The sequence below is a fragment of the Dermacentor albipictus genome, chromosome 1 (genome assembly GCF_038994185.2).
Source record: "Dermacentor albipictus isolate Rhodes 1998 colony chromosome 1, USDA_Dalb.pri_finalv2, whole genome shotgun sequence".
NCBI lineage: Eukaryota > Metazoa > Arthropoda > Arachnida > Ixodida > Ixodidae > Dermacentor > Dermacentor albipictus.
In genome coordinates, this window is record NC_091821.1 from 211,070,596 (window position 1) to 211,096,700 (window position 26,105).

Sequence of the window (26,105 nt, forward strand, 5' to 3'; positions counted from 1 at the left end):
TTGTTCAGTCATTGACTCTGTCAGTGAACTCTCTGGTCAACAAAGAACGAACGGAGTCGGGCAATCACCACCGTCGCACGCTTGTCACCGTTGCATTGTCTTTACGGCGGCCATGAAGCGGAAGCGGGACCCGCTTGCGCAATCAGGCATCGAACCTGGACACGGCTTTCATACAGCTCAGGTCAGGCTTGACAGTCGAACATGGGCCCACCGATGGCGGCGAAATGATGATGGCGTGGGCATACCCGGGTATCATCATCATCATCATCATCATCAGCCTGGCTACGCCTACTGCAGGGCAAAGGCCTCTCCCATACTTCTCCAACTACCTCGGTCAGTATATATAGTATATATATGGGTACATATGTACTGTCGGCCAACAAAGTAAGCGGACCATGGCTTAGGTGGCCGGAGCGGCTGCGGGCCCACACCGGGGCGCTGCTATCGCGCTCCGCGCCCTGACGACGAGAGTGCCCCGAATAACGCCAGACATCGCCCTGACTCTCACGCGGGGCCTCGTCACGCTCGATAAATTTCTAGTGCGCCGTTCGGTTGCTCTGCTGATGACGGTCGCGACGAAGGGGACCGTGCGTCGCCGGTAGTCCAGCACATGGCGCTGTCGTGCAGTAGCGGGTGGCCGCAGGGCATCAAAGTGCAGCAGTCAGAAGGAACGAAGACCCGTTCTGATTGTTGTTTTGCTTATATGCACCTTAGCTTTCATATTAGTGCATGCCACCGGCGTATATATATATATATAGAGAGAGAGAGAGAAAAAATCTGCGAAGAAAGCACGCATACCAGTAATTGAGAATGAAAGCACTTCTGATTTTGCAGGACTGTGAGCAAGAATTTGCCATAGCTTTCCTTCAGGATTAAAATCCATGTGATACAACCACTGGCCGTATGTCGTGGCCCTGCGTATACTGCGAGCGATCCAAACGCGTTCCAAACCCTTAATAAGGCCACCTGAAAGAAAGGCACGGTATTCATGTGTCGCTTGCTTAGTGATAGGCGATTAACTGCTGCAGTTAAGCGATTACCGGCATCACAGATGGATACTGCAGCAGTCACTGTCTGCACAAAATGTCTCAGTTCCTAGAGCACGCCTCCGCTTTATGCAGGGCGATCATTTTTCAGTGGCAGACAGCAAGATTCACAAGGCAGCAGTCCTGACAGCAAGCCTGTGGCAGACAGCAAGATTCTTATCCTTGAGCAGGATTATCCAAAGAGGTGGACATTACTAGCACGAGAAACCGAAACACGTATTCAACTAATAAAAATTCGCTAATTAACTCCTTAACTGAGTTCTTTACGGCGCATATTTCAATTTACGAATCGCAGCCGGTCAGTTTGCAAGACGCATTCACTTGAAATCAATCGCCAGAATGACGTCAGTTTCCAGATACATCCCAAAGTGTATGGGAGGAAATACATGGGCGTTCCAGTTACTTTCGTGCTTCATTGCATAAAAGAGCGTTTTGTTAAAAAGGCAAGCGGAACAACACTGCAATTTTACGCCGAGTTTGAAGGCGCATGTGTACGAATTGCCGCCATTCTGGAAACTTATTCCAGTTGGATACGCCTTGCCGGCTCACCGGCTACAATTTTAAATTGTTATATACTTGTCGTAAAATAATTAATACAGAAGATATTCAGCGATTTTCTTTAATGAGTTGAACATGCGTTTCGATTTCTCGTGCAAGTATAACGTCCACCTCTCTGAACAATCCAACTCAAGCACTAGAATTGTGCTATCTGCAGCAGGCTGTTTTTAAAAATTCTGTAAAACTTACAAAAAACGATCGCCCCGCATAATCGCATGGACGTCGTAAAATTTCACATTGCAGACGTGTGGCTATACGAGGCGGAATATTTTTTTTTTTTTTACGTTGCCTGTTTCGCGCTAGACTCACTGCCGAGTTGCCGATTTGTCGCTGGATCGACGCCCAACTCGAAAATTCACCCTTACCTGTTGCTAAATCGAGCAGCGAGAAAGTTCCTTCCAGGACCACAACAGGCCACTCGCCAATAGACTCAACGTGCGTGCAGTACGGGTCCGCGCCGCCAGTATTGAGGACAAAGAGTCGCGTAAACCACACGCGATGCATGCGTCCGTCCCGAGCCATCACGTGAGGCAGATCCCGTTCTCTGCCGCTGCTCTCTCCTTGCGGCGCCTTTTTTTTTTCTTCTTCTTTTGGCCACCGCACGTAAGCAGACAGACATCAAATGGCCCGGAAGTATATATCTGCTTTCAATAATAGCAAGATGGCAGCGCCGGCGCTCCGACGCCATGGCAGTGGTCGCTTCGGTGGGAAAATGATTCCACGTACGAGTGGGCGCACCTCTGTCCATAGTCGTTCAGTCAGTTGCTGCCATGCCGAAAAGAACGCAAACAAAACCACACGCATACTCACAAGCATGAGCTACGCTCCCCGTTTATGTCGTTATGCTCATGCACTACAGTTATTTGATTTACGTGCCAAGGATTCGCACGCACCAACGTTTTCCGCGCACTCGTGTAGAAATAATAAATAACGTTATCACATGCGTGTCTTGGGCTCCCGAGGTTTCTCTGTACCAAGGCTCACGAGCGAACATAACATGACTGGCCGGAGAAGTCCCTCAGGAGGCGAGGAGGACGCGATGAGTAACAAAACTTAACTTTTTAACTCTTTATTGCATGCTGTGAGCGGGAAAAAAAAAAGAGCAAGCAACAGAGAGAGAAAGAGAGCATCCGTGCACTCGGCTGTATATACAGACTATGGCACGACCGCCACCATGACGTTGATTTAGTGATCCTATCGTTCCTACAATAAAGTATTTTCTCTTCATAGTGTCCCCTTAAAGGGACCCTCACCAGGCCCCGTTGCAAATTCGGTTATACAACATGCAAGCTGTGGCGCGCCGTGTAAAAGCGTTCGACCGAAATAATTTTTCAGATAGGTTCATTATTGGAGGAGATAGAAGAAATTAACTGCCCTGTTTTCATGCCGACAGGAGGCGAGAGTCACTGCCAGCGGTTAGAGTTACGGTATAGCCTCCCATTTAGGGAGCCAAAGGGAGCCTATACCAACGGAGACACTTTCTCCCTCTGCACCTATTAGCGTTTCCAAGCTGTGTTTCTTCCCCATGTTCAAGAGGATTGCTGCAGACGAACACTACTTGCAGAATAAATATCAACGCTCAGATGGATTATTAAACTGACACCTAATTATCTTTCTCAATTATTTCACTTTAGTGCACATGTTGCAGTTGCGGAACTGGACCCGATAAACAGTAGTGTCATGTTTGCTCAGAAAAAAAAACTTCATGATAATCATCCCAGTTTAGATACATCTGTGTCCTAAATCTTCTACGAAACACACAGGAGTTACAGTTAACAGTTTCCCAAAATCCTCCTTCACGCACAGCGAGACGAAAGTAAGCGAAACGTCGACGCATACTATGGCACATATTGGGGACAGATATATGGAAAATGGCGCTCATCTCAAGTTTTCTGCTAAGTGGATCTTATCAACTACGTGACTTAGTTTACGCATTTCCAACATGCGCTTAAAGATTAAACCAGATAATTAGTGACACTTGCAAGAACTGAGAACTGTCGCCCCGAGCTGCCTTAGACGACAGTCACAGCGACAACCAGTTTGGTGCAACACAGACGAGGAGGGACCCCAACCGGGCCCTGCTGGCCAGCCGGGACTAGGGAGTCGCGTCTTCTCCCCAGACGACCAATTGACCAACCTGATATTGAGATAGTTTACGCAAATATTGTCCGATTATTCCAGTAATCCCCATAGTGCGTTACCTGGCGCAGGAAATTTAAAAACAATATGTTCTATATAAATAAATAAATAAATAAATAAATAAATAAATAAATAAATAGGTTACATAACGCGGCTCCTGCGCCCAACAGTGACTAAAATAATAATAATAATAAGGCTGTCATGCAACAGTGCATTGACAAATCTTGATTCCGCATTTAAATTAGTCTTTTATCGAATGTGTTGGCAAAGCAGCGAAAACACATTGGAACGCGTGACTTCTGTTGAATGAAAAACCCGCTTCGCAAAGTTTCCGCAAGCTTTACGAGTGCGGGGGTCTGATTGTATACGCGCGTTGTGGTCGTTATAATCGGAGCTGATCAATATGCTGCGATAGTGTATTCTTTCGTATATTATACAGTAGCTGCAGCTAATTCGAGCTTGTGATAACGCGTGATAACAAAAGCATTAGCCCAGAGCAGCATGAATGAACTTGTACCGACTGCATAGCTGGCAGTGCCATAGTGATAAACAGCGCGCTGCATATCTCACGACCGTAGCCGTTGACGTGCACAGCCTCAGTGCAGTGGAAACCTTTATGGAACCAAGTACCAGAGAATAAGAGAAACCTATGTTGTTGTTTTTTTTAAGCACCTTGGCACTTATGCTTAAACACTACTTGCATGTACATCAACGTCAATGAGAAACAAAACGTTATGAATGCAGAGTCGTTGATTGGTTGATGGGGTTTAACGTCTATAAGCAACACAGGTGGTACGAGAGACGTAGTGGACAGCTCTTAATTAATACTGACCAGCTGGAGTTCTCCAATCAAAGAACGGTGGATGAGATTTTTTTGCATTCCCCCTCCATCGGATTCGACCGCCGCGGGCGTGGTATTCGCGCACTCATGTACAGTGAGACATACATATACAACTCAAGAGTACGTACCAAAAGCGGAGAGAGAGAGAGAGAGAGAGAGACAGAGAGATGTTTCCTCTTTCCTTCACTCACACCGTGTTCTGGAAACTTTTGACCGATAGGGTATACACCTGAAAACTAAATCAGTCTTTCCAAGATCTTACAACGGCCGGTGCGCTAGAGACCCACGCTCTGCCCAGGTAAATACAGCAGGCTCAAAAAGGAGAAGAGGATGACCGCCTTCGAGCGTGCACTTGCTTGCGGTGCCAAAGCAAACGCAGCTGTGGCTGAACCCCAAGCTACAGCTTTGGCTTGATGATAACAGGCATTTGTTAGCTTGGTCGATAAACAGACTGACGAGAAGCCAGTTGGCTAGCCGCGCGAGGACGAAAGAAAGAAAGGCATGCGTTGAAAAGACCCGCAATTTCTCCCATTCAGAGCAACGCCGCAGCCGCACTCAAAGACTCCCTATCGCGCCACAGGAGAGTCCGCCTCGCACGATTCACGAGCCACGCGCGCGTGTCGGGCGGGCACGGGAGGAGAGGAGGAGGAAGCTACGCCTCTCTGTGGAAAGGAGCGCCGGGACGCGGCCGTTGCGACACACGCCTCCTTATCCTCGGCCACAAGGTCGCCACAGCCGGCGGTCTTCCGCAAGAGTGCTGCTCACACATTCGCATACGTACTATACATACATACGCACGATGCGGAGAGGGCGCTTGGCTCTATTCTTTCTCACTGCGCCCGTTTATGTGCCCGAGAGAACGAAGTCAGAAGCGCCATCGCAACAGCGAATAGCGAGTGATGCCCGAATGGGAACAGACGAGCGATTGCGCGAGCGCGATGCATTCGAGGCACGTCGTGCACAACGCGGCGGAGGGAGGGCTTAGGCGCGTGGTGGTTCTGAAAGCGGCGCATGCATGCGCATGCTGCAGCACGACGCGCAGGCAGACAGTTCGCCGGAAGACCCCGCCTGCGAAACGAGATAGGGGGACGGAAAAAAGAACGGGCGTAATCGAAGCAATGATAAGGAGGACAAGATCATTCGAAGGGGGAGTTCCTTGCCTTGCCTGTAGAGCTGCTCTTTGTACCGTCACCAAGGGCAGTTTTCAGGAGTGTTACGCATGACCTAATAAAGGCACCCAATGAATGCTCCACAGTTTTATCTTGTTTTTCTCCTTTTTCTCGACCCGATAACAGTACTGGAGAGTACATATTGAACACTCCCGATAGTGAGCCGCGTAGAAGCGCGATAAGTGACACGGGCGAGAACGTCTGAAAGCCTAAAGGGGCAAACGACACTCGTGCACGAGGGCTGTGCAGGATGCATGCAACACACACGTACACACACACATACACACACACACACACGCGAAAAAAAAAAAAACACACCGCATTATCTCCAGTAGTCTTACCAACGGAACGTCACAATATAACTGCAACGTGAGTTGGGCACCTAGGAATCAGACTATACATAAGAACTTTCTTGTGCGAACCCAGTGCTATATTTTCACGTCGCGCAAGAACACCAAGACAAGACAGAATAGAGAACTCCAGCAGAAATTCAGGGAGGCAGTCGCTAGACACGTGCGCTTTCGTATAATGCCTCGCTCTCTAGTAAATTATACTAATGAACAGCACGACCCAGAACAAACTGTTGGTGCGTTGTTTCTCAAGCGCCATCACGTGCACTGAAAATAGGAGAACAAGAGAAGGAGACAACTCCTCTCATCGAAACGTTAGCATCCGACTGAGGCTTTTCCTTCCATACGTCTCGTACAAGCCTCCGTCATCCGAATATGATTTTTTTTATCCTGTACACTGATAACAGGAGTAAAAAAAAAAAAAAAAAGGTGACGAAGAAAGAGGCCCATTAAACTCAATAGTACAAAGTACTTGACATCACGTGCCAAGGCTGACAAAGCGCGCAATAAAACAACAAAGGTCGGTTAACAGCAGCTCACCGGTACCTGTTGGCGCATGCACCGAATTTTCACAAATTGACGGGAGAAAAACGGACTAGCGCTGCTCCCGAAGGCTGAGTACACACTGCGACAAGCGTCAGGTTCCTCTCACCAGCGGTGCCGGTACTCAAACAACCGTATCCGACAGCTGAATTGCTGCAGCGGCATCAAACCAACGCAATCTAATCACGCGCCAAGGACGAGTGACCGCGCTGTCGCTCACCGAATCGGAACGAATCGCATCGCCTAATCGATCACGCCATTCAAACGTGAAGCGTCATGCCTGCAATCGACGTGAAAGCACCGGGGGACCTTATCGGCTAGTAAGATTAGCCTTGGTTTTACCGGACAAAGTTCGAAAGCAGACATTGTGCGAGACAGTTGGCGCGCCCCTGCCCACCGGTGCATAGCGGCGCCGCGTGGACGCAGGCCATTTCTGCCACCCGCAAGGAACTTTCACTTTGGCGAAATTCGTTATAGAGGAGGCAGCATATATTGTCGATGGTATCTTGGCGTAGCTGTATGCATGGCTAGTAATTGTCTTCCATGATTATTAACAGCCTTTTAAATAGCACAACGGCAGACGACGCCGACATCTGGTGGTTGGAGGATATCAAGCATGGACCATGACCTCAGAGATATTCAGCGCGCCGCGAGTGCCAGTCTAATCTCGGAGTCCTAAAAAAGCACTTGTCTTCGTTGCGTTGAGAGCACTGTTGCTGATAACCATGATTCTATTCTCGATATCTTGCCGTTGTCAGGTTCAGCAATCTCCTCTGCTCCTTACTGGCTCACAGGCGGGAAAGAGGCCAAGAGGTTGAAGAGAGAGCACGAAGTAACTTTCACTCTCTTGGAGGAGGAGGGGGTTAAGACGGTGGAATTCGACAGCGGCGAAATGTCGCCCGTTTGCAGAGATATATGGCGGACAGGCAATTGACGGTTTGCAATACTGTTGCGCATGCGTGAACAAGGCTAGCACGAGCGCCCTCTACATGGTTAGATACGAGAAGCAGACGAACAACCGACACAGCTCTAGCGCGCCTTGAGACTCCGGTTTGTGGTGGTTTTGCTCGCGGTATTTTCGTGAAAAGGCCGGCTAGTTGTGTTGCGTATTGTGCACAAATTGCTTCGCGGGCAAACGGAACATGAGCTTATTTCGGTTTCCGTCCGAGACGAGCTATCCGGCGAGGAAGACAGCATGGATAAGCGACGGCGGGAGATGCCATCACAGCACACAACTTTCTCGCTCCTCGCAGAGCTGGTTCTCATCGCGCTACTTGCGGCTACTGAACCGTCATATGCCAGCGCGGCGAGGTTATTTCGGCCTGCAAGCTTCGAGACGCCATTAAACGCAGCCGCATTTTACCGGAAATCGGGAAAGCTCAAGATGGACGAGGGCGGGCAGAGCTTGCGAAAGCGCAGTGGTGTCACTCAGTTGACGCTGACATGTAACTATAATATCATAAAGTGATGTCGAAAGTGCACCGCATATGACAATCAGCGCCCAGCACTACGCCACTGAAGTGATCGGAACACGCCATCCGAGGCATGCAGTTGGTGTCGCCGACGCGCAGTGACCACAGTGCGACGGAGTTCGCCTGGTTTGCTCTTTACTTCCGACGGTGTACAGGTATCCAAATGTATCTTCATCTAGCCTCTTAATATTCAGGCATGCGTTAAATAGTTCACAAAAACTATGCGTTCAATTGCTAGCAGAAACTTCTTCGGAACCGGCGACACCCACGGCCAGCGAGGAAGGCCTACCGTCTTCATCTGTGGCATGGTGCATGCAGTCGAGAGAACGGAGCGCCCCCTGTTTGAGACTTTCCCGTATTTACCGTATACACTCGGCAACACATTGGCAGTGTGTTTCGACGACGTGCACTCCGCTCTTTGTTGAAAGAGTGCATGTCGCTCGCATCAGTCCCGTGCTGGCATCAGCAGCCTCCGAATATGCGATATTTTTAACGTAACCTCCTTCCTTCAGTGCCGAGCCTCGATGAGCCTCGCGAACAGTGCGAGTTTCAGAAAGCAGATGCTGTCACGCGCGATCAGTTCTAATGGTATGCTTCGAGAAGTTGGAGGTCCATGTCATGTACGAAAACTGGAACGGGGTGACGGCGTCTTCTATTATTTTTCCCGCAGTGAACATACGCGGTTGCTGCGGCAGAGGCCAGGCACAAGCCGAGAAGCGAAACTCGCTTTATAACCACATACTCTCGCACGCAGAGCGCTGCAGCTTCGCCTGTTGTGCGCCAGATGGCGCTCACCATTTTGCAAACTATGGAGCATATTTTATTAGAGTGTGAAGACGACTACCCAGCAGTCGATTTAGGCACCACTGCTTGGCCTCCTTGAAGCCCTTGGGTTCAGCGAGAGCAGTGGAAAAGTAAACATGTCCGGCAGTAGGGATTAGTAAGAGGCGATTGGAGGATTGGTGGAATAAAAGTATGGAAACAAAGCTTGATGTGTTGAGTATCTGGCACTTTTAGAACGAAACGTAGTCATTTTTCTTACAGATGAATAACTAAACAGACGTGAAAGGACGATGCCAAAATAGAAGACGTCACGTCGAGGAAACTTCAGCGCAGCGTCGTTATCCGTTTTCCCAAACTTTCATGTCCACTTCTACTCACGGTAGAAGTACCGGCCTTGCTTTTGGAGAAGCGCAATTTACAACTACAGATTAAATCCAAATAGGGCACCTACAAAGGGATTCTGTAGAGCCAGATATTTCAACAAACGTGATCACGTACTTAATTTCTGGTTAACGTCCCTGCTTTCTCTTTCTTTTCTCTTCCTAAAAAGTAGATATCCTAATTCTAAACGCACTGACCTTGTACGCATAGTAAAAGGTGCTTACATGGGTATAGTGTTAGGGAAGTAAACAAATATATATATAATCAACACTTTCTCCATTAATTAAATTAAATTCTCAAGTTTTACGTGCCAAAAATGTCGCAGTTTCGCCTGAACGGCGATCGAAGCACCCAATAAGATAGCAAATTACTAGATAGCTGTATATAAAATAAGGATAGTAGTTTTATCGGCCGTACAAACTTGTAAACATTCGCTTACTAATTTAACAATGATAGAATATATAAGCGTGACTGAACTAGGACGTAAAAGAAACAAACACACAGGGACAGCGCTGTCTCTGCGTGCATGTTTCTACGTCCTCATTCAGTCGCGCTTACACATGCGATCATGGAGTCAAACTAACTATAGCCCGCCAACGCGTTTTAACTAAATTAACAAGAATGGTGTCGCGCGCGCACGCGCTGTTAAAATGCTGGAATGAGGAATCGCGGCAGCAGCTGCGAGCGAACTGACCTCGGCGCATCTCGCTACAAGGCGAACGAAACATCGAAAGCACAGCGCATACGAAGCTACCGGCACTACGCGCACTCTGCAAACATCGCAGATCGCATCGAAGATGAGGCCCGCGCGGGCGCGTACTTCGGCCACGGCGCAGATTACATTCAAGATAAGGCGCCCGCACGGCAGCAGCCGCCGGAGAAGAACGCCCCCCTCCCTCGCCTCACCCACGTGCCTCGCGCGCGACTGGAGAGGGCGCGCTTCCGGCCCGCCTTCCTCACTCGCGCACGCGAGATTTTCGATGCGTTAGCATTCTAGGGCTACTTCCCTGGGAAATCTGTCCATCTGTCTGTAACGCGTGACACGAGGTCCTATTGGGGTTTATATGAAAGCACCTTAAGCTAAACGCAGGAATGGGAGCTTAAGAGCAGCGCTCCAAAAAATAAAAAGCGTGAAAGAAAAAAAAATGACTAGATGCAAGTCACTGTAACACATAACCATCTTATCGGCTGTTGGCGGCCAGTCAAAATGCCGTCAGCTACCGTTCTCGAAAAAAAAAAAAAAACAGGCGCAGTGGGAGTGCCAACAGTTAGCGGAAGAGCGCCCCTCTTCCCCCTCTGTTGGCGACAGCGAGGCTATTTACCACGCGTTCGCGTGTTCCGGCTCATATTGCTGGCGATAGTATACAGGGTCCTGTTTATTTTGCTTAACGTGTTCGAAAATCAATTTTGCGCTCACCGCTACACTTCTCTCGCTGAAATTTCGCAGAAGGATCGCATTTTCGAGTCTACCTCGTTCAATACAACACTTGCCGCGGTTAACTACCTGGTCTTCAAGAAAAAAAGTGTAAATTTGCTTTGCTCATGGGGAGGCGAGCTGCTGCCGCGACGGCGCAAGCATAAGTTTGTGCTTCAGGAAGGCCCCCGCGTGTTCTAGGAGCGGGCAACACAGGGCAACTCTAACTGACAAGTGTTGCACTGAACGACGTAGACTCCAAAATGCGATCCATCTGCAAAATTTCAGCAAGAGAAGTGCAACGGCAAACGAAAAATCTTTTTTTCTAACACGCTAAGCGGAGTACGCAGGACTCTCATCGCGAGTAACTAAGCAGCGAACGTGTTATAACCACGTGCGCTGTGTGGAAATGTATAGAGCAGGTCGTTATAACTACTCGTACGCAGAGTTAACGTGACAGCGTTTTCTTCATATGAGCGTCCGTAGCACGCTAAATCAACGACTTACCGCAAGCGCGAAAGACGCGGCCACGCACACAAGTGTCTCGTTACGCTTTCCGCGTTGCTGCTCCCCGGTCAAAACACGACCATTCTTCATCACACTTGCACACGAGGCGTTTCAAAGGAGCGCAAATAAGAGAACTTCCAGCGAAGCAAAAACGGACCCCCTAGGCGACAAGACGACGCTACGCGAAGCACTGCAAGCTGCGGCGTACACACGCCTGGAATGTTACCCGAGCCGCATGCGCACAGTCCTTCTATACCAGTGCCACGGGATCTGCCATCGCCGCAAAAGCAAGGCAAAGAGGGAGACGTGTGACATTCTGCACGGCGCAGCACACACAACAGGGGCGCTGAGAGCGGCGCTCCGCGTGCAACTCGGTCCGGCTTCAGCTCGCCATTCGCAGGGCAGAACGTCGCGCGGGTTTCCAGGCGCAGCTCCACTTTCTCTCACGTGCCTATATATAACGCAAGAATATATGCAAAACAAGAGGACAGAGGAATCGCAACTGCGTCCACACGACCCGCTAAAGTTCCCGTTCGAAATGGACGGCGCCGCAGAGGCACGGGGCTGTGACATGGTTGAAGGGCCTCTGTAAAATGCACTTGTCGGTTTCTCAAAGCGTATGGGTCTTGGCAGGCACACAACGATGACAGACAGACAGAAAAACTTTATTCATAGCATGTGAGTTTGGACTCTTCTGGGTCCCTGGACCACCGCACGGTCCCGCACTACGTCGAAACGTTCATGCTCCTTTTGCTCATGACGTCGGCAGCCCGAGCCACCGCAGTAACCTGCGATGTCGGGTCCGTAGACGAGAGCAGTACCTCCCAGTCCTCCCAGCTTGAGATGGCGGGCTGTCCCTGCGGGGGAGGATCGGCAGGGCAGCCAAAAAGGATGTGGGAGAGTGTGGCGTGAGGGTCTCCGCATAGGGAGCATGTAGGGGAGGTGCCACAGTAGTGGGATAGCAGCTGAGGGGATGGGAGAGAGCGGGTCTGGAGGCGTCTCCAGAGGATCTGTTGGGAGTGCGTCAGGGAGGAGTGGGGAGGAGGGTAAGACCGACGGTCCAAACGGGGTATTTGCGTGAGCTCCGCAAAGCTGTGTACCCGCTCCCTCGAGAAACCCGGATCGAGGCTGTCCTGAGCCCGGCAAATTAAACCTCGGGCCAATTTATCGGCAGCCTCGTTTCCGGGGTTCCCAGAGTGAGCCGGCACCCACCGGAGCTCAACCCTACGTGGTAAATTCTGGGTGGGGATGTTCAACAAGTTCCAGGCAGGGTTGTGAATTCTGCCTCTGGCAAAGTTGGACAAAGCAGTCTTTGAATCGCTAAAGATGTATTCAGCATCCGAAAGGGCAAGGGCTAAGGCGATGGCGGTCTCCTCTGCTTCCTCAGGTGTAGAGCCCGAGGGAAGATGGTGAGTTAGGGGTCGGGGTAAGGTTGGGTTGTAAGCAACTGCTACAGCTTCATGCGTTGTACATGCGGCGTCCACCCAGATGGCTTTCTCGACCTGTCCGTAATACTTGTGGAGGGCATTTGCGCGAGCTATGCGGCGAGAGATGTGATATTGGGGATGGACGTTTCGAGGAAGGGGTTTCACTACAAGGGGTGTATGAATGTGTCGAGGAATGGCCATAAGGGTTGACTGATTAGCGGGTATGTTGATGCGAAGGGAGGCGAGGATATGGCGGCCAGTGGCGCTCGCGGCAAGTCTTAAATACTGCGTCTGAAGGTGTGCCTCAACTAGTTCAGGAAGCGTGTTATGCATGCCTAGTGCAAGGAGTTTGGCTGTGCTAGTACTGCGAGGCAGGTTGAGGGCTGCCTTAGTTGCAAGGCGGATCATGGCGTTCACGCGCTCGGTTTCCGTGCAGTTCAGCTTGAGATATGGAGTGGCGTACAGAATGCGGCTAAGCGTAAAAGCATGAACAACTTTCATGTTGTCTGCTTCGTCTAAACCCTTGTGCAGGGAAGATACGCGGCGTAGAAGCTGCAACACTGATTGCGTGGAGGCCTTGAGTGTTTTAAGGGTATGGTCATTGCGTCCGGAATCCTGCAGGTAGAGACCAAGGATGCGCAGGGTGGGAGTGATGGGGATAGGGGATCCTTGTAAAGTGATTTGGATGGGTGAGTTGGCGGCAGATTTTGGTCTAATTAGGAGGAGCGCGGACAACGATGAAGCATCAACGAGCACGGCGGTCTTCAAGTTTCGCAGACGTTTGTTTCTATGCCTCGACTGTAAAACAATAAAGCGGTGACAAAAAAAATTCTTGTGATATGTAAATGCAAGGGCATTACTTGTCGCTGAGTTTAGTGTTGCCTCGCTGCAGCTCGCTCAGCCTTTCGCGTTGTAGAGGGCTTGTGGGGCCGCACGTACTTTCGCTGCGGCAGCTTGCTTCGCTGCGTTGCGATGGTCTCGTAATTCGCTGGCAGTAAACTGGCGCCTCTGGCCACGCTTTGCCGTCTCGTCTGATGATGTAAACGCGAGTGATTCAACTTCGGACGATGAAGGCCATTTTGATTACTTCATAGCGCCGACGGTGGCGCCACTCCTATCATGCGCCATCTAGTGAATCACCTGCCAGGCGGAGCCCAACCACTTGGACAACCGCGAAGTGATGACGTTGGGGCACAGGATAAATCCTCACCGTGGTCACACCGACAATTTCTGCCGTCGGCGTCGCCGTGAAGTACCGTATAAAGTCCTAGGGCGATAAAATCATCGCCGCGCGCCGTGTGCTGTATGTTAGGGTGAAATCGTACGAGGGTGAGGTGGCGAATGCGGTTTGATCTAGCGCACTCAGGGGAGGAAAGCGGGGAGGAAGCGCGCCGTACTTCCTCGCGCGCGAGGCTCTGGGGGAGGGGGGGGGGGGGCAGCTTGACGAGGAAGCTGAGGCGCGTTCTACCATATGGTTCTACTCCGGGCGGCCGCGCGTGGATCGCGCAAGGCTCCGGAGGGAGAGTAAGCAAGTGGGGTGCGCTCAATACTCCGGGTGGCCCGGGCGGCGACGGGGACAGAGTCCGCCGTGCGCTGTGTTTTCGCGGCTTATTTCGCGCTGATGCAAAACGAAGGTCAACTCGCTCGATGATGCCGCGCTTCCTCAGTTCATCATTTTGACAGCGAGTTTCCGCGGTCATTGAGTGGGATTTTTCTCGCGCGCGCGAGCGACATCATGCTTGTTAATTTAGTTAGTGTGCCTATGTTTCTACGGCCTATACAACTACTATCCTTCGTATAGCTGGCCACCAATTTGCTATCACAATCGATGCTTCGCCTTTCGGGCGAAACTGCGACATTTAGAGCGCTTCAGCACTCGTTCCAGCGGCGACCGTCGGCCTCAACATCGTCATCTTCCTATGACATGACTCGAATTATGAATGAAGAACGTAAACACAGCGCCGACCTGAAAGCAGACGAAGGAGAAAGCACGCGACATCTCGCACTTTCAGATAATAGGCGACATTTTCATGCTGTCAGCGCCTAGCCGCCAGTTGGTGTGGCCGCTCTGCCGCAGCTGCGTTTTAACGCCGGCGGAGCGCCGCGCACGCTTCATCGCTATGGGGGGCTTCTGCGGCGACGATCGCTCTGAGATAGCGCCAGAGTAGCGCGTGTCGTCTGTTCACCGATGACACAATCCATAAGGCACGCGGCGAGCGCGTCAAATGAAAGCGCTGCATGAGCGGAGGTCTGCCTGCTGCGGTTGTTCTGAATCGCGCCCACGCGTCAACCGCGCGCTGGCTCTCGCGTTCTCCCAATTAGCGAGGCAGCTGCGCCACACTTGACTCCGTTTGCAAGACGCCGCACGAGACAGATTGTCCGCGCCAACCAACATATCGCGAAATGAAAATACGTATACAGCTGCGCTCAAATTTCGCATAAGGGAGTATCGTAATCGTCGGTGAATTCATAAGAAGCCCACAAACTCTGACACCAAGGACCACATAGGGGAAATTACTTCTGCTTAATAAATGAAATACAGAGGCGATAAATTAATGGAAATGAAAGTGGATGAAAAAACAACTTCCCGCAGGTGGGGAACTATCCCACAACCTTCGCATTACGCGTGCGATGCTCTACCAATTCAGCTACCGCGGCGACGCGTTTCCCCATGCACTTTCTTGGGTAAACATAAATACCCAAGTAAGTGGATGGGGAAACGGCTCCACGGTAGCTCAATTGGTGGAGCATCGCACGCGTAATGCAAAGGTTGTGGGATAGTTCCCCACCTGCGGGAAGTTGTTTTTTCATCCACTTTCATTTCCATTAATTTATCGCCTCTGTATTTCATTTATTAAGCAGAAGTAATTTCCCCTATGTTGTCCTAGGTGTCAGTGTGTGATGATATGATTACTAAAAATCGGGCCCCTCGGTTAACCCCCTTTCTTCTCGTCGGTGAATTAGATGAAGTTGCAGTGGTGGAGCCAGTCATGTAAATGAGGAAAAAGTACGAATTTACATACCGCTGCCGTGGTAAAATGTTGACGCGGGAGGCTGCAGGAGGCTGCAGGAGGCTACAATTTATCCGGAGACCTCCACTACGCCAGCTCTAGCTCGTGGCCCATATGTATAGTTTTGGAACATGGATCCGCAGAATGTCTTTAATCTGAGTTTTAATACGATCAGTATTCTTTGACAACGTCATGCACGTTAAGGGCTCTTCATCTGTCCGTGTCTCAAACCGTTTCCCCGCCCACTTTGGTCTCCGGGTAATCCATGCATGGGCTAATGGGTACAGCATCGGGCTTGTGCGCTGAAAGAACAGGGTTCGAAACGAACCACCGGGCTAACTTGGCTCAATGAACTTTTTTCCCGCCAACTTGGCTCACTGGCTATATGCCACGGGGTATATGTGTCACTTTTCAACGAAGCTCTTTCACGCCAACATACCCTGCACTGGGTATGCGGCCGCTCTTCAATGAAAAAAAAAAAAAAAACTTTAAAATTACTCTGGTGCTGGGCGGACTCGAACCCACGGCATATATATTCAGACAATGGTGTCTGAATATGTATTCACCAAGGTGCCACGCACGGGCTTTGAGGCTGCGCCGCTAGATGGTGCAGCGGGTTCAGTGGGAAGCGCGAGAGAGGAACACGGCTGCAGTGCAGGCCTCATTCATGACGCGTTTCGGTGGTGGCAGTACAGTGTGTCTCTACATTGCTTGAGTGCTAATAAATACCATTAAGGTCGACATTCATCGTGAGATTGGTTCTGCCGCAATCTTTTTTCATTAGGAAAACATTGTTATATCAATCCCATCTGCTGCGCTGTTATTACGATTTTCTCCTCGAACCAACTACTCCGGCTTCGTACACTCGTGCTCCGCTTTTAATTTTAAAAACAAATATAGAGAGAACAGAATTTCAGCTGACAACATTCCGGCGGTTGGCACAACGTGATGGAAACCCTCTGACTGAAGATACTGGGAATGTTGAAGGTCCGCCTTACAGCCATTTACCGTGAGTAAGCAAAATCGGTGTTATTTAGCGGAGCTATGATGAAATTTTACTTCTGACGACACTGTTCGCTATGACCGAAGTGCTGACCATGTTCGCGCCCGAGCACCGCTTTTCGAGGTCTTCATCATGAACTAAGTGTTTTCGCCGCTATATTGGGATTGGCGAGGACAACAGCACCCGAGCGCCCAATCTTGTCAGGCGGCAGTGGGTCCAACCTAAACAAGCTAGAGGTCGTAACGCAAGCGCTAAAGACCAGTCGTATTTGCGGTGTCGCACGGGGCTTCTTTTGTCCTTTATAACGATGATAAGATACACCGACACACTGTATTGCGCAGCATTTCACAACTCTGACAGAACACCGATAAGTATTTGGCTCGCCGAAGCCTTGACTGCGAGGGCAATGGACCGTTATGGAAACTGCCAATGCAGTTTTATTCCGCCAAGGGGCAGGGCTGCATGTTCTAGCAGTATTTAAGGACAAAAAGCCCATGACACACGTACTGTCGCATAAGCTAGACAAAAGTTGCGATGGGATGGTTCATGTCGACTCAACAAATATAATATTTAGTAACCGTGGGCAGCCCTTGGCTGTGTCTCGTGTTCAAATTCATGGCACGCATACAAAAACGAAGCGCACCCATGTGTATCCCCACTGAAGAGAGAAACACTCTTCTTTCTTCCTATCGGATAAGCCTGTTTCGAGACCACTAAATTTTTCGGCATGCTCGAACCCCATTCATTACACAAACACGCATCTCCTGCGAAGACAGGAGATTCTTGTGTGCTCGTCTTTACCTGCGTTTGTGAGGACGAGAAAATAAAACGTTTTACCTGAATGTCATCATCATTCACAAATTACTGAGTGTCGATGAATTCGCATAATATTATTCTAAGGCGTTGGGGACTCCTCAGCAAGAAAATCAAGGGCGCCGAATAATGCTTTAGGAATTATCCAGCGAGTCGTCAATTACAGCGTAATTAAGTACCTATACTTATTGTTTAGTCGGCACTAATCAATCGTTACCCATCTAGTGTCGACCATTCGTCTCGTGAGGATCCCGCTAAAGTACGAATCAAAATCCCCTAAAAGTATGTGTTAAAATTAAATTCTGGGGTTTTACGTACCAAAACCATCTGATTATGAGGCACGCTATTGTGGAGGACTCGGGATTAATTTCGACCACCTGAGGTTCTTTAACGTGCACCCAAAGCACGGTAAACAGGCGTTTTTGCATTTCGCCTCAATTGAAATGCGGCCTCCGCGGCCGGGATTTGATCCCGCGACCTCATGCTTAGCAGTGCAACGCCAAAGCCATTAAGCAACCACGGCGGGTTATAAGTACGTGTTAATCCGCTAAGAATGCACTCTGAAGCGTAGATTCTGGTAAAGCAACGTTCAAAATCCGCTATGAAAATAATTAAACAAGCAATGATACCAAATGTAATAAGAAGGCATACGTACATAGCTGTAGGTATACCTAACATGCTAAACACGCCATACGCAGAGAGAGAAAGACAAGGACCTGTGGGCCTATAGTCGCAGAGAAGTAGCATGACGTCACAAAGCAGAGTGCATAGACGTGCCATCTCGAAGGCACTGGTTTAGCCCAGTGGGGTAATACGCTCGGCTTCTGAGCGTGGGGTCGTAAGTTCGATACTCGCTAACACCGACGTGTTTTCTTTCGAGTTTATTCTGTTTCATTATGCATTAATTTCCTTATAGCGATGACGGAGGAGAAGTTAGAACGCAGGCGAGAGCTTGCGCTGGCAAGGAACGCGCCGATAACAAAGGCTTCCGAGAGCGAGGGTGACGTGGCGTCGCGGCGATGCCCTCGCGCAACACCGGGCACTCCAGCGCGGCAGATGTGCCCTTTCGCCCGCTCTGCTCCGTCGAGGAGCGCACGTGGCGAGGCGTCGCAGCCAATGGGAATTTAGGTGCCGTTTCACTGCTACAGACGCCGGCTTTTTCGCTCAGTGAGCCACTGGTGTTTTCGCGTAAAAAAAGAAAGAAGGCAAGAAAAGAAAAGCCGCACGTCAGCGTGCCGATTTCAGTACGGGGAGCGGGAGTTAGTGGGCTGGATTACTCGAGTGCATTAATTTCCGCGAATGCCACTAGCGAAAAGCCAATGTATTCGCGGAATACTTCGGCAGCAGATATCCTGAAACTTTTGCTAGGTTCGAGTCTAGGGGCGGTATGGCTCTATCTGCCAGAGACAACTGTTTCGCAAAGTACCCATAGGTAAAAAAATATTTCACGCAGCTTCAATGAATTGAATTATGGGGCTTAACATGCTAAGACCACTTTCTGATTATGAGGCACGCCGTAGTGGAGGACTCCGGAAATTTCGACCACCTGGGGTTCTTTAACGTGCACCTAAATATAAGTACACGGGTGTTCTCGCTTTTTCGCCCCCATCGAAATGCGGCCGCCGTGGCCGGGATTCGATCCCGCGACCTCGTGCTCAGCAGCCCAACACCATAGCCACTGAGCAACCACGGCGGGTCACGCAGCTTCAGCAAACGCAGCAGCGTCATTGGTTAACAGAAGCATGTAAAGCGAGATGTGATGCCAAGCAGAAGGCCGAATTATTGTTGGGATAAGCATGCTTAAAGCGCTGCATCACTTAGCATCTGCGCAGAGACCGGGGAAAATATATCGCCGCGCAGGCGCGGTAGCGCACGAAATACACGCGTCGATCGGCCCGCAGCTCGTCGGGTATCCTTGAGAACGGCACACTTGGCGCGGCTGTACGAGACCTGTTAAACGGGGCTGACGTAGCGCACCCGCGTTCTGTTAAGATTTTCCCCGCTACTGGAATGCGCTAGCTATCAGTGTGGCTTTCCTTTCCTCTGACGCGAAGTAAGGGGAGCACTGCAACGCACCACAAAAGAAATAAGTTTTTCTTTCTCGTATACATTTCATGGGATTTCGCAGCGAGCCCTCGTACAGAGTTCTACCGTATAGTTCCCAATCATGGCACGTATAACCCGGTCGGTCTTGGCTACTGGGTAAGGGCCGGCAAATGAATAGTGCAGATCAAAATCAGCAACAAAAACTTTTCACCGTTTCTACCCTATACGTGGATCAAGAGGGACAGCACAGCATTGCCTATGTCTACTGGACAGTCCACGATCCCACGCGTAACCACCCCGTCAGTGCGGGCAAATTTAATTAAAATTACATTATGGGGTTTTACTTGCCAAAACCACTTCCCGATTATGAGGCACGCCGTAGTGGGGGACTCCGGAAATTTCGACCACCTGGGGTTTTTTAACGTGCACCTAAGTATACGGGTGTTTTCGCATTTCGCCCCCATTGAAATGCGGCCGCCGTGGCCGGGATTCGATCCTGCGAACTCGTGCTTAGCAGCCGAACACCATATATCCACTAAGCAACCACTGCGGGTACGGGCAAGTTTCCGAATTCCCTGACAAGGCAAGGAACTGGCGAATAGAGTTTGGGAATGATGGCCCACAGAGGCGAAAACAAAAGTAACCGTCAAAGTCACCGACGGTCGGCGGCGACCCTGCTTTCCTCCGAAAACGTTTAATCAAGGATCACTTTAACCAACGCCGCAAGCAGGAGTAAGACCTCGCTACCGCTGTAGCTGTTAAGGCAGAACTGCAAAGCCTGCACATGCAGTACTGAACGCTTTCGGCGAGTAAATCTTGTTCACATCATAGGGTATCAGACGACAAAAACCCCAGGTGGCCCAAGTTTCAGGAGTCCCCCTCTACGACGTGCCTCATAATCATATCCTGATTTGGCACGTAAAACCCCATAATTGCTTTTTTTTTAATTACCGGGAACTCTGACGCTGCGACCGTTCAGCCACCATGAGAATGACGGGAAGTACGTGAATTTGATCTTCGTACTTGAGTATTCAGACATTCCTGTGGCTTCGTTTACTTCTAAACGATCTACTTCTATAAATACATCGCAAATTGAAATTATGGGGTTTTACGTGCCAAAACCACTTTCTGATTATGAGGCACGCCGTAGTGGGGGACTCCGGAAATTTCGACCACCTGGGGTTCTTTAACGTGCACCTAAATCTAAGTACACGGGTGTTTTCGCATTTCGCCCCCATCGAAATGCGGCCGCCGTGGCCGGGATTCGATCCCGCGACCTCGTGCTCAGCAGCCTAACACCATAGCCACTGAGCAACCGCGGCGGGTGTATAGATCGCAAATAAATTTCTAAGCGATCCATACTCTTCTAAGTATAGGATACTCCGCGAACAAGCGCAATCGCTACCAAGTGCAGCGGCTCAACCTGTCGAGGTGGCCAAACTGAAACGCGCCAAGCGTCTCAACACGCTGGCTTGCCCGCAAGAAATTCGCAAGGGCGTTCTACGCCGCCTGTCGACGCACGCGTCGTCCGAGGCGTAATGGTTGCGATATCGGGTTTCTGTGCTAGAGGTCCTGTGAACGAATCCTGCCATCGGACACTACTAATAATGTTTGCTTAACTATTTATTACACAGTACTTTGTTAAAAATGACGAACTTACAAAGTCGCGGAGCCCTTGAAGCCAGACGGACGAAGCTAGGTAAATCCATGTATTTCCCACAGTTCCCACGCTGGCTGAATTGCCCCGCCTGCCAGCTCCCGTAGCCACAAGCGCCAGAGTTCCTTCTATAGTAATTACTGCATGAAACTATGTTTCGTGTGTAAGCGGCAGTGTTTCGGCACCACGGCGCGCAGACGCAGCTTCGTTTCAGACGCTCCGCTTTGGCGTGCCGCTCTGATGCACAGTTTTGCTTGCTGCCCGTGAGCCGCGGGTTTCAGCAGGCTTCAAGAGCTGCGCCGTGATTGCTCCACTTTTTCGTGTTTTGGCGTGCTTGATGATGATGATGATGTGTAGTGTTTTATGGCGCAAGGGCCAGGTTTGGCCAAAGAGCGCCATGACAAGTGGTAGTGTTAACGATGTAATATGGGAGATGTGACTTGGCTGTAAAGTGGCCTAAAAATAGTCGCTGTAAAGTGCGTAAAATCTGCGTGCTATAAAATTATGGCGATGACTAATGACGGATACTATGTACATTAAAATCCATCGTAAAAGAATGATGCAAAATAGAAAATATATAAGATTCTAAAATTCACTAGAGCACCACTGCCTCGTTAGAGCCCTTGAGACACAAGGGCCTAGAGGCATGTGCTACATAAAAAAAATTATCACAGCGGCATCCTCTGGAAAGAGGAGACGCTACGAGTGTGTGGGGCTTATAACATGTAATACAACATCTTTCAGGAAGCCCAGGACTGCGCTGGAGTCAAACAGCGGTTCTGGGCCTAGTAACATTACTGGATGAAGGGGGGTGCGCTGCCGGTATGCTAAGGGAAAATGCTTCTTTCTTTCATGTTCGGCTTCCCGACACTCCAGGAGGACGTGGAGGACGGTCAGCCTCTCCCCGCATCTACCACAGGTTGGAGGCTCGTTTCCGGTGAGTAAAAAGTTATGTGTACCAAATGTGTGTCCTATTCTTAGACGACAGAATAGGACATCTGTCCGGCGTGATTTTGTTACGGAAGGCCAGAATCCTAACTGTGGCTTTATCACGTGGAGCTTATTATTTGTTTCCGCGTCCCATAGCCGTTGCCACTGGTTCCGTAGTTTCCTCCGTAAGAAGGGCTTCAGGTCTGTGACAGAAACTGCAGCGGTGGGATTAGCAGATTGCGATGCAACTGACGTGGCCATCTGGTCCACAAGAACGTTACCTTCAATGCCCCTATGACCTGGCACCCAGCATATGATGACAATCTGATTACCTATATACGCTTTACACAGAGCAGAATAAAGTTCGTTAATTACTGGATTTTTGTGGTTAGAGAAAGCCATCAAGGCCTTCACAACACTAAGGGAATCCGTGTATATGACTGCTTTCTGGAGTTTTGATTTCCTGATATGCTTCACAGCCGACAATAGTGCGTAGGCCTCAGCCGTAAAGATACTAGTTTCCGCATGCAGTACATCGGTTTCCGAGAAGGATGGCCCGATGGCTGCGTAGGACACCCCGTCGTGTGACTTCGATGCGTCTGTGTAGAACTCCGTGCAGGAGTGTTTGTGCTGGAGTTCCCGGAAATGCATTTGGATTTCAATCTCTGGAGCGTTTTTTGTAACTTCCATGAAAGATGTATCGCATTGTATCAACTGCCACTCCCAAGGAGGTAGCAGCTTGGCTGGATGCATTAGGCGAATTTCGAGGATTGGAACATGCATTTCATGACTAAGCTCCCTCACACGCAGCGAGAAGGGCTGTCTTACGGAAGGACGATTACGAAATAGTGTAGCATATGTCATATCATTAATGGTGTTAAAACAGAGATGTTCGGGATTAGAGTGGACTTTCAAAAAATATGTTTGGCTGATGTATGTTCTCTGGATATGAAGTGACCACTCATTCGATTCTGCATATAAACTTTGTACAGGACTCGTTCTGAAAGCTCCTGTGGCTAAACGGATACCCAGATGGTGAACAGGGTCTAGCATCTTTAGTGCGCTCGGGGTGGCAGAGTGATAAATGACGGCACCATAGTCTAGTCGTGATCGAATGAGGCTTTTATATAGATTCATTAAACACTTCCTGTCACTACCCCACGTAGTCTGGGAAAGAAGTTTCATTATGTTCATTGTTTTCAGACATTTTTCTTTAAGATGTTTAATGTGGGGGACGAAAGTGAGTCTGTAGTCAAGTATGACACCTAGAAATTTGTGTTCTTTGTTTACAGGTATCTGTTGTCCACACACTTCTAAGCAGGGATCCGGAACTAGGCCTCTCTTCCTTGTAAACAAAACACAAGAACTCTTATGAGGATTGATTTTGAATCCATTTTTCTCTGCCCACCCTGACACCTTGTTCAAACCATGCTGTACCTGTCTCTCGCACACTGCGAGGTTACAGGATTTGAAACCGATTTGAATGTCGTCCACATAGACGGAATACAAAATGGCCGGTGGTAAGGAAGCACGAAGTGTTGTCATCTTAACAATAAAGAGTGTGCAACTGAGCACGCCACCCTGGGGTACACCGGTTTCTTGTGCAAAAGGACGTGACAGCACATTGCCTACTTTCACCCGGAAGGTACGATTGGACAAGTAGCTTTTTATTACGTTTAGCATATTACCATGAATGCCCATTTCTGACAAATCTCTCAAGATTCCGTAGCGCCAGGTCGTATCGTACGCCTTCTCCATATCGAGGAATATCGATAAGAAGAACTGTTTGTGTACAAACGCGTCACGAATATGTCCTTCAATACGTACAAGATGGTCGGTTGTGCAGCGCCCTTCTCGGAAGCCACACTGAAAGGGATCAAGCATTTTGTTTTGTTCAAGGAAATGGATGAGTCGCCGATTTATCATTTTTTCAAATATCTTACACATGCAGCTTGTGAGGGCTATCGGGCGGTAACTCGCCACTGAAGAAGGGTCTTTCCCTTGTTTCAAAACAGGGACCACAACGGCTTCTTTCCACGCCGTTGGAAGGTACCCTGCGTCCCACATAGTGTTGAAAAGTGTAAGTAGTGTTACTTGCGTGTCATTGTGTAAGTTTTTGAGCATTTCATACATGATTCTATCGGATCCCGGTGCAGAGCTCTTGCATGCGCTCAATGCAGCTTTTAACTCGGCTATACTAAAAGGGCAATTGTACGGTTGATTCTGTCGGCATTTATTGATGAGTGGCTTGCATTCTTCTATTTGTTTATATTTTAGGAAAGATTGCGAATAATGATTTGAGCTTGATACACTCTCAAAGTGCTCCCCAAGTGAGTCGGCCTGATCTTTCAGTGTATCGCCCTGTGTATTTACTAGAGGGAGTGAATATGTTTGCCGCGCTCTAATCCTATTAACCCTGTTCCAGGCTTTGGCCTCATGTCTGAACGAGTTAATACTCGATAAAAACTTGTGCCAGCTTTCTCTTCTGGCCTGCCGGCGGGTTCTCCTACCTTGGGATTTTATTTTTTTTAAGTTGACAAGATTCTCAGCAGTGGGAGAAGCTCGCAGCAACCCCCACGCCTTTTGGCGTGCTTGAGCTGCGGGCTTTATCGGTGTATCGAGTTGGTGCTCTCGTTTCGCGCTTGTAAACCTTGCAGAAAATAATAATACCGTGTCTGTCCAATGTATATGGTATACAGGCGCTGTTGCGGAAAGCTAAATTATCGGTCAGAGGTCTGTAGATTCCGAGAAGTGAAGTATATCATAAAAATTAACGATAAATGAAGCGAGAGAAATAAACGAAGAGAAAGAGTAAGCACAACGCGCATTTCATGTTTGGCCTACAAGACAGGCCACGCCATCCAAGATTGTGAGCGAACGCCGCATGATCGAAACACGCTGAAAGGATAGCACCACCTGCAGAGCCGGTTGAAGTGGACAAAAGCTTTCACTATGGCTATCTGGACGTGTAGACATTTGAACAGAGCAGCCTTCCCCGCACTGTTCACGGAAATACTGGGCGCACGTATTACCCGTTATTAGCTTTCTTTTTCCTTTGTGCGCTTTCAGTCGCAGGAATAGCGGCGTTCGCCGTTGTGGTTTTCGGTGTGCGAATAACCAGGTGTTCGGAACGTTGAATTAATCGTGCCTGTAAATTGTCTTTTTCTTTCTGCTGTCGTAGTTGTTTCTAAATATTGGCGTCTTTCTTTATGCTGACCTGCTCATTCAAGCTGTATCTGCCAGTACCTGAAACATTATTTCTTTTTGTTTCTGCTGACGCACTGTTCCTACTGCTGCTGCTTGCGCCAATTTCGCCTACAGCATTACGAAATAAAAAGAAAATCCGGAAGAGGCACTTAAGACTGCTTGCGTGTGGGAATGCGAAAGCATTCTACCTATTTGGAGACCTCGGGACGTCACGAACGCGCTCATTACTGATGACGTGGCGCCACCACATCCCTATTGGCTGCGCCGTCACGTGCGAAACATGACGCACGCACTATACGCGCAGCTTTAGTTAGCCAGAACCATGGAGCCGCCGTGGCGTCGGGGAAGCGTCCGAAGGCCCGAGTTCGATTCCCACCCAGACCGAAATGAACCAAATGTTGCTTTCAATTTCCTTTGTTTACAGGAACCTCCCTGATAAATTTGACGTCAATCCGAGCGTTTGTGACGCGCTTTTTCTCCTTGCGCCGTCGGCCATTTTTGGTACGATCGCCGCGTCACGCCGCCGCTGCCGGATTTTCGCGTAATGGGACGTATAATGCTTTCGCATTAATAAGTTACATATACTTTAAAAAATACAAGAAGATAAGCGCGGGATTCGTAACCGTCCGAGTAACCCTGTAAGACTATTTTACGTAGCAATACCGCAACCGTCGCGACTTCGTGTAAGCCTATATATATACAATTCTTTTCTCCCTCGCACTGTAGCCTAAAGGCCACGCGGCACCTGAATAGACACCCAGGCAAGGATATGAGGAAGTGGCACAACGGCTGGCGCTTACGCGAGCTG

General features: G+C 49.4%; 1 protein-coding gene across 17 annotated transcripts in view; it reads right to left on the reverse strand.

The window, feature by feature from the left end:
* The window catches only part of LOC135906620 (oxidative stress-induced growth inhibitor 2-like), a 280,892-nt gene that overhangs the window by 45,001 nt on the left and 209,786 nt on the right, over positions 1 to 26,105 (reverse strand). Inside the window, exon 1 of one of the 17 annotated variants that reach the window (XM_065438072.2) lies at positions 11,204 to 11,308. The exons of 13 other annotated variants lie outside the window; for them this stretch is intronic. In XM_065438072.2, the coding sequence (XP_065294144.1) occupies positions 11,204 to 11,293 (90 nt within the window). In that variant the 5' untranslated portion in view covers positions 11,294 to 11,308. Of the gene's footprint in view, positions 1 to 1,969; positions 2,042 to 6,643; positions 6,741 to 11,203; positions 11,309 to 26,105 lie in introns of those variants that run through there. 3 more of the 17 variants (XM_065438085.2, XM_065438084.2, XM_065438091.2) reach the window with 3 other exon arrangements.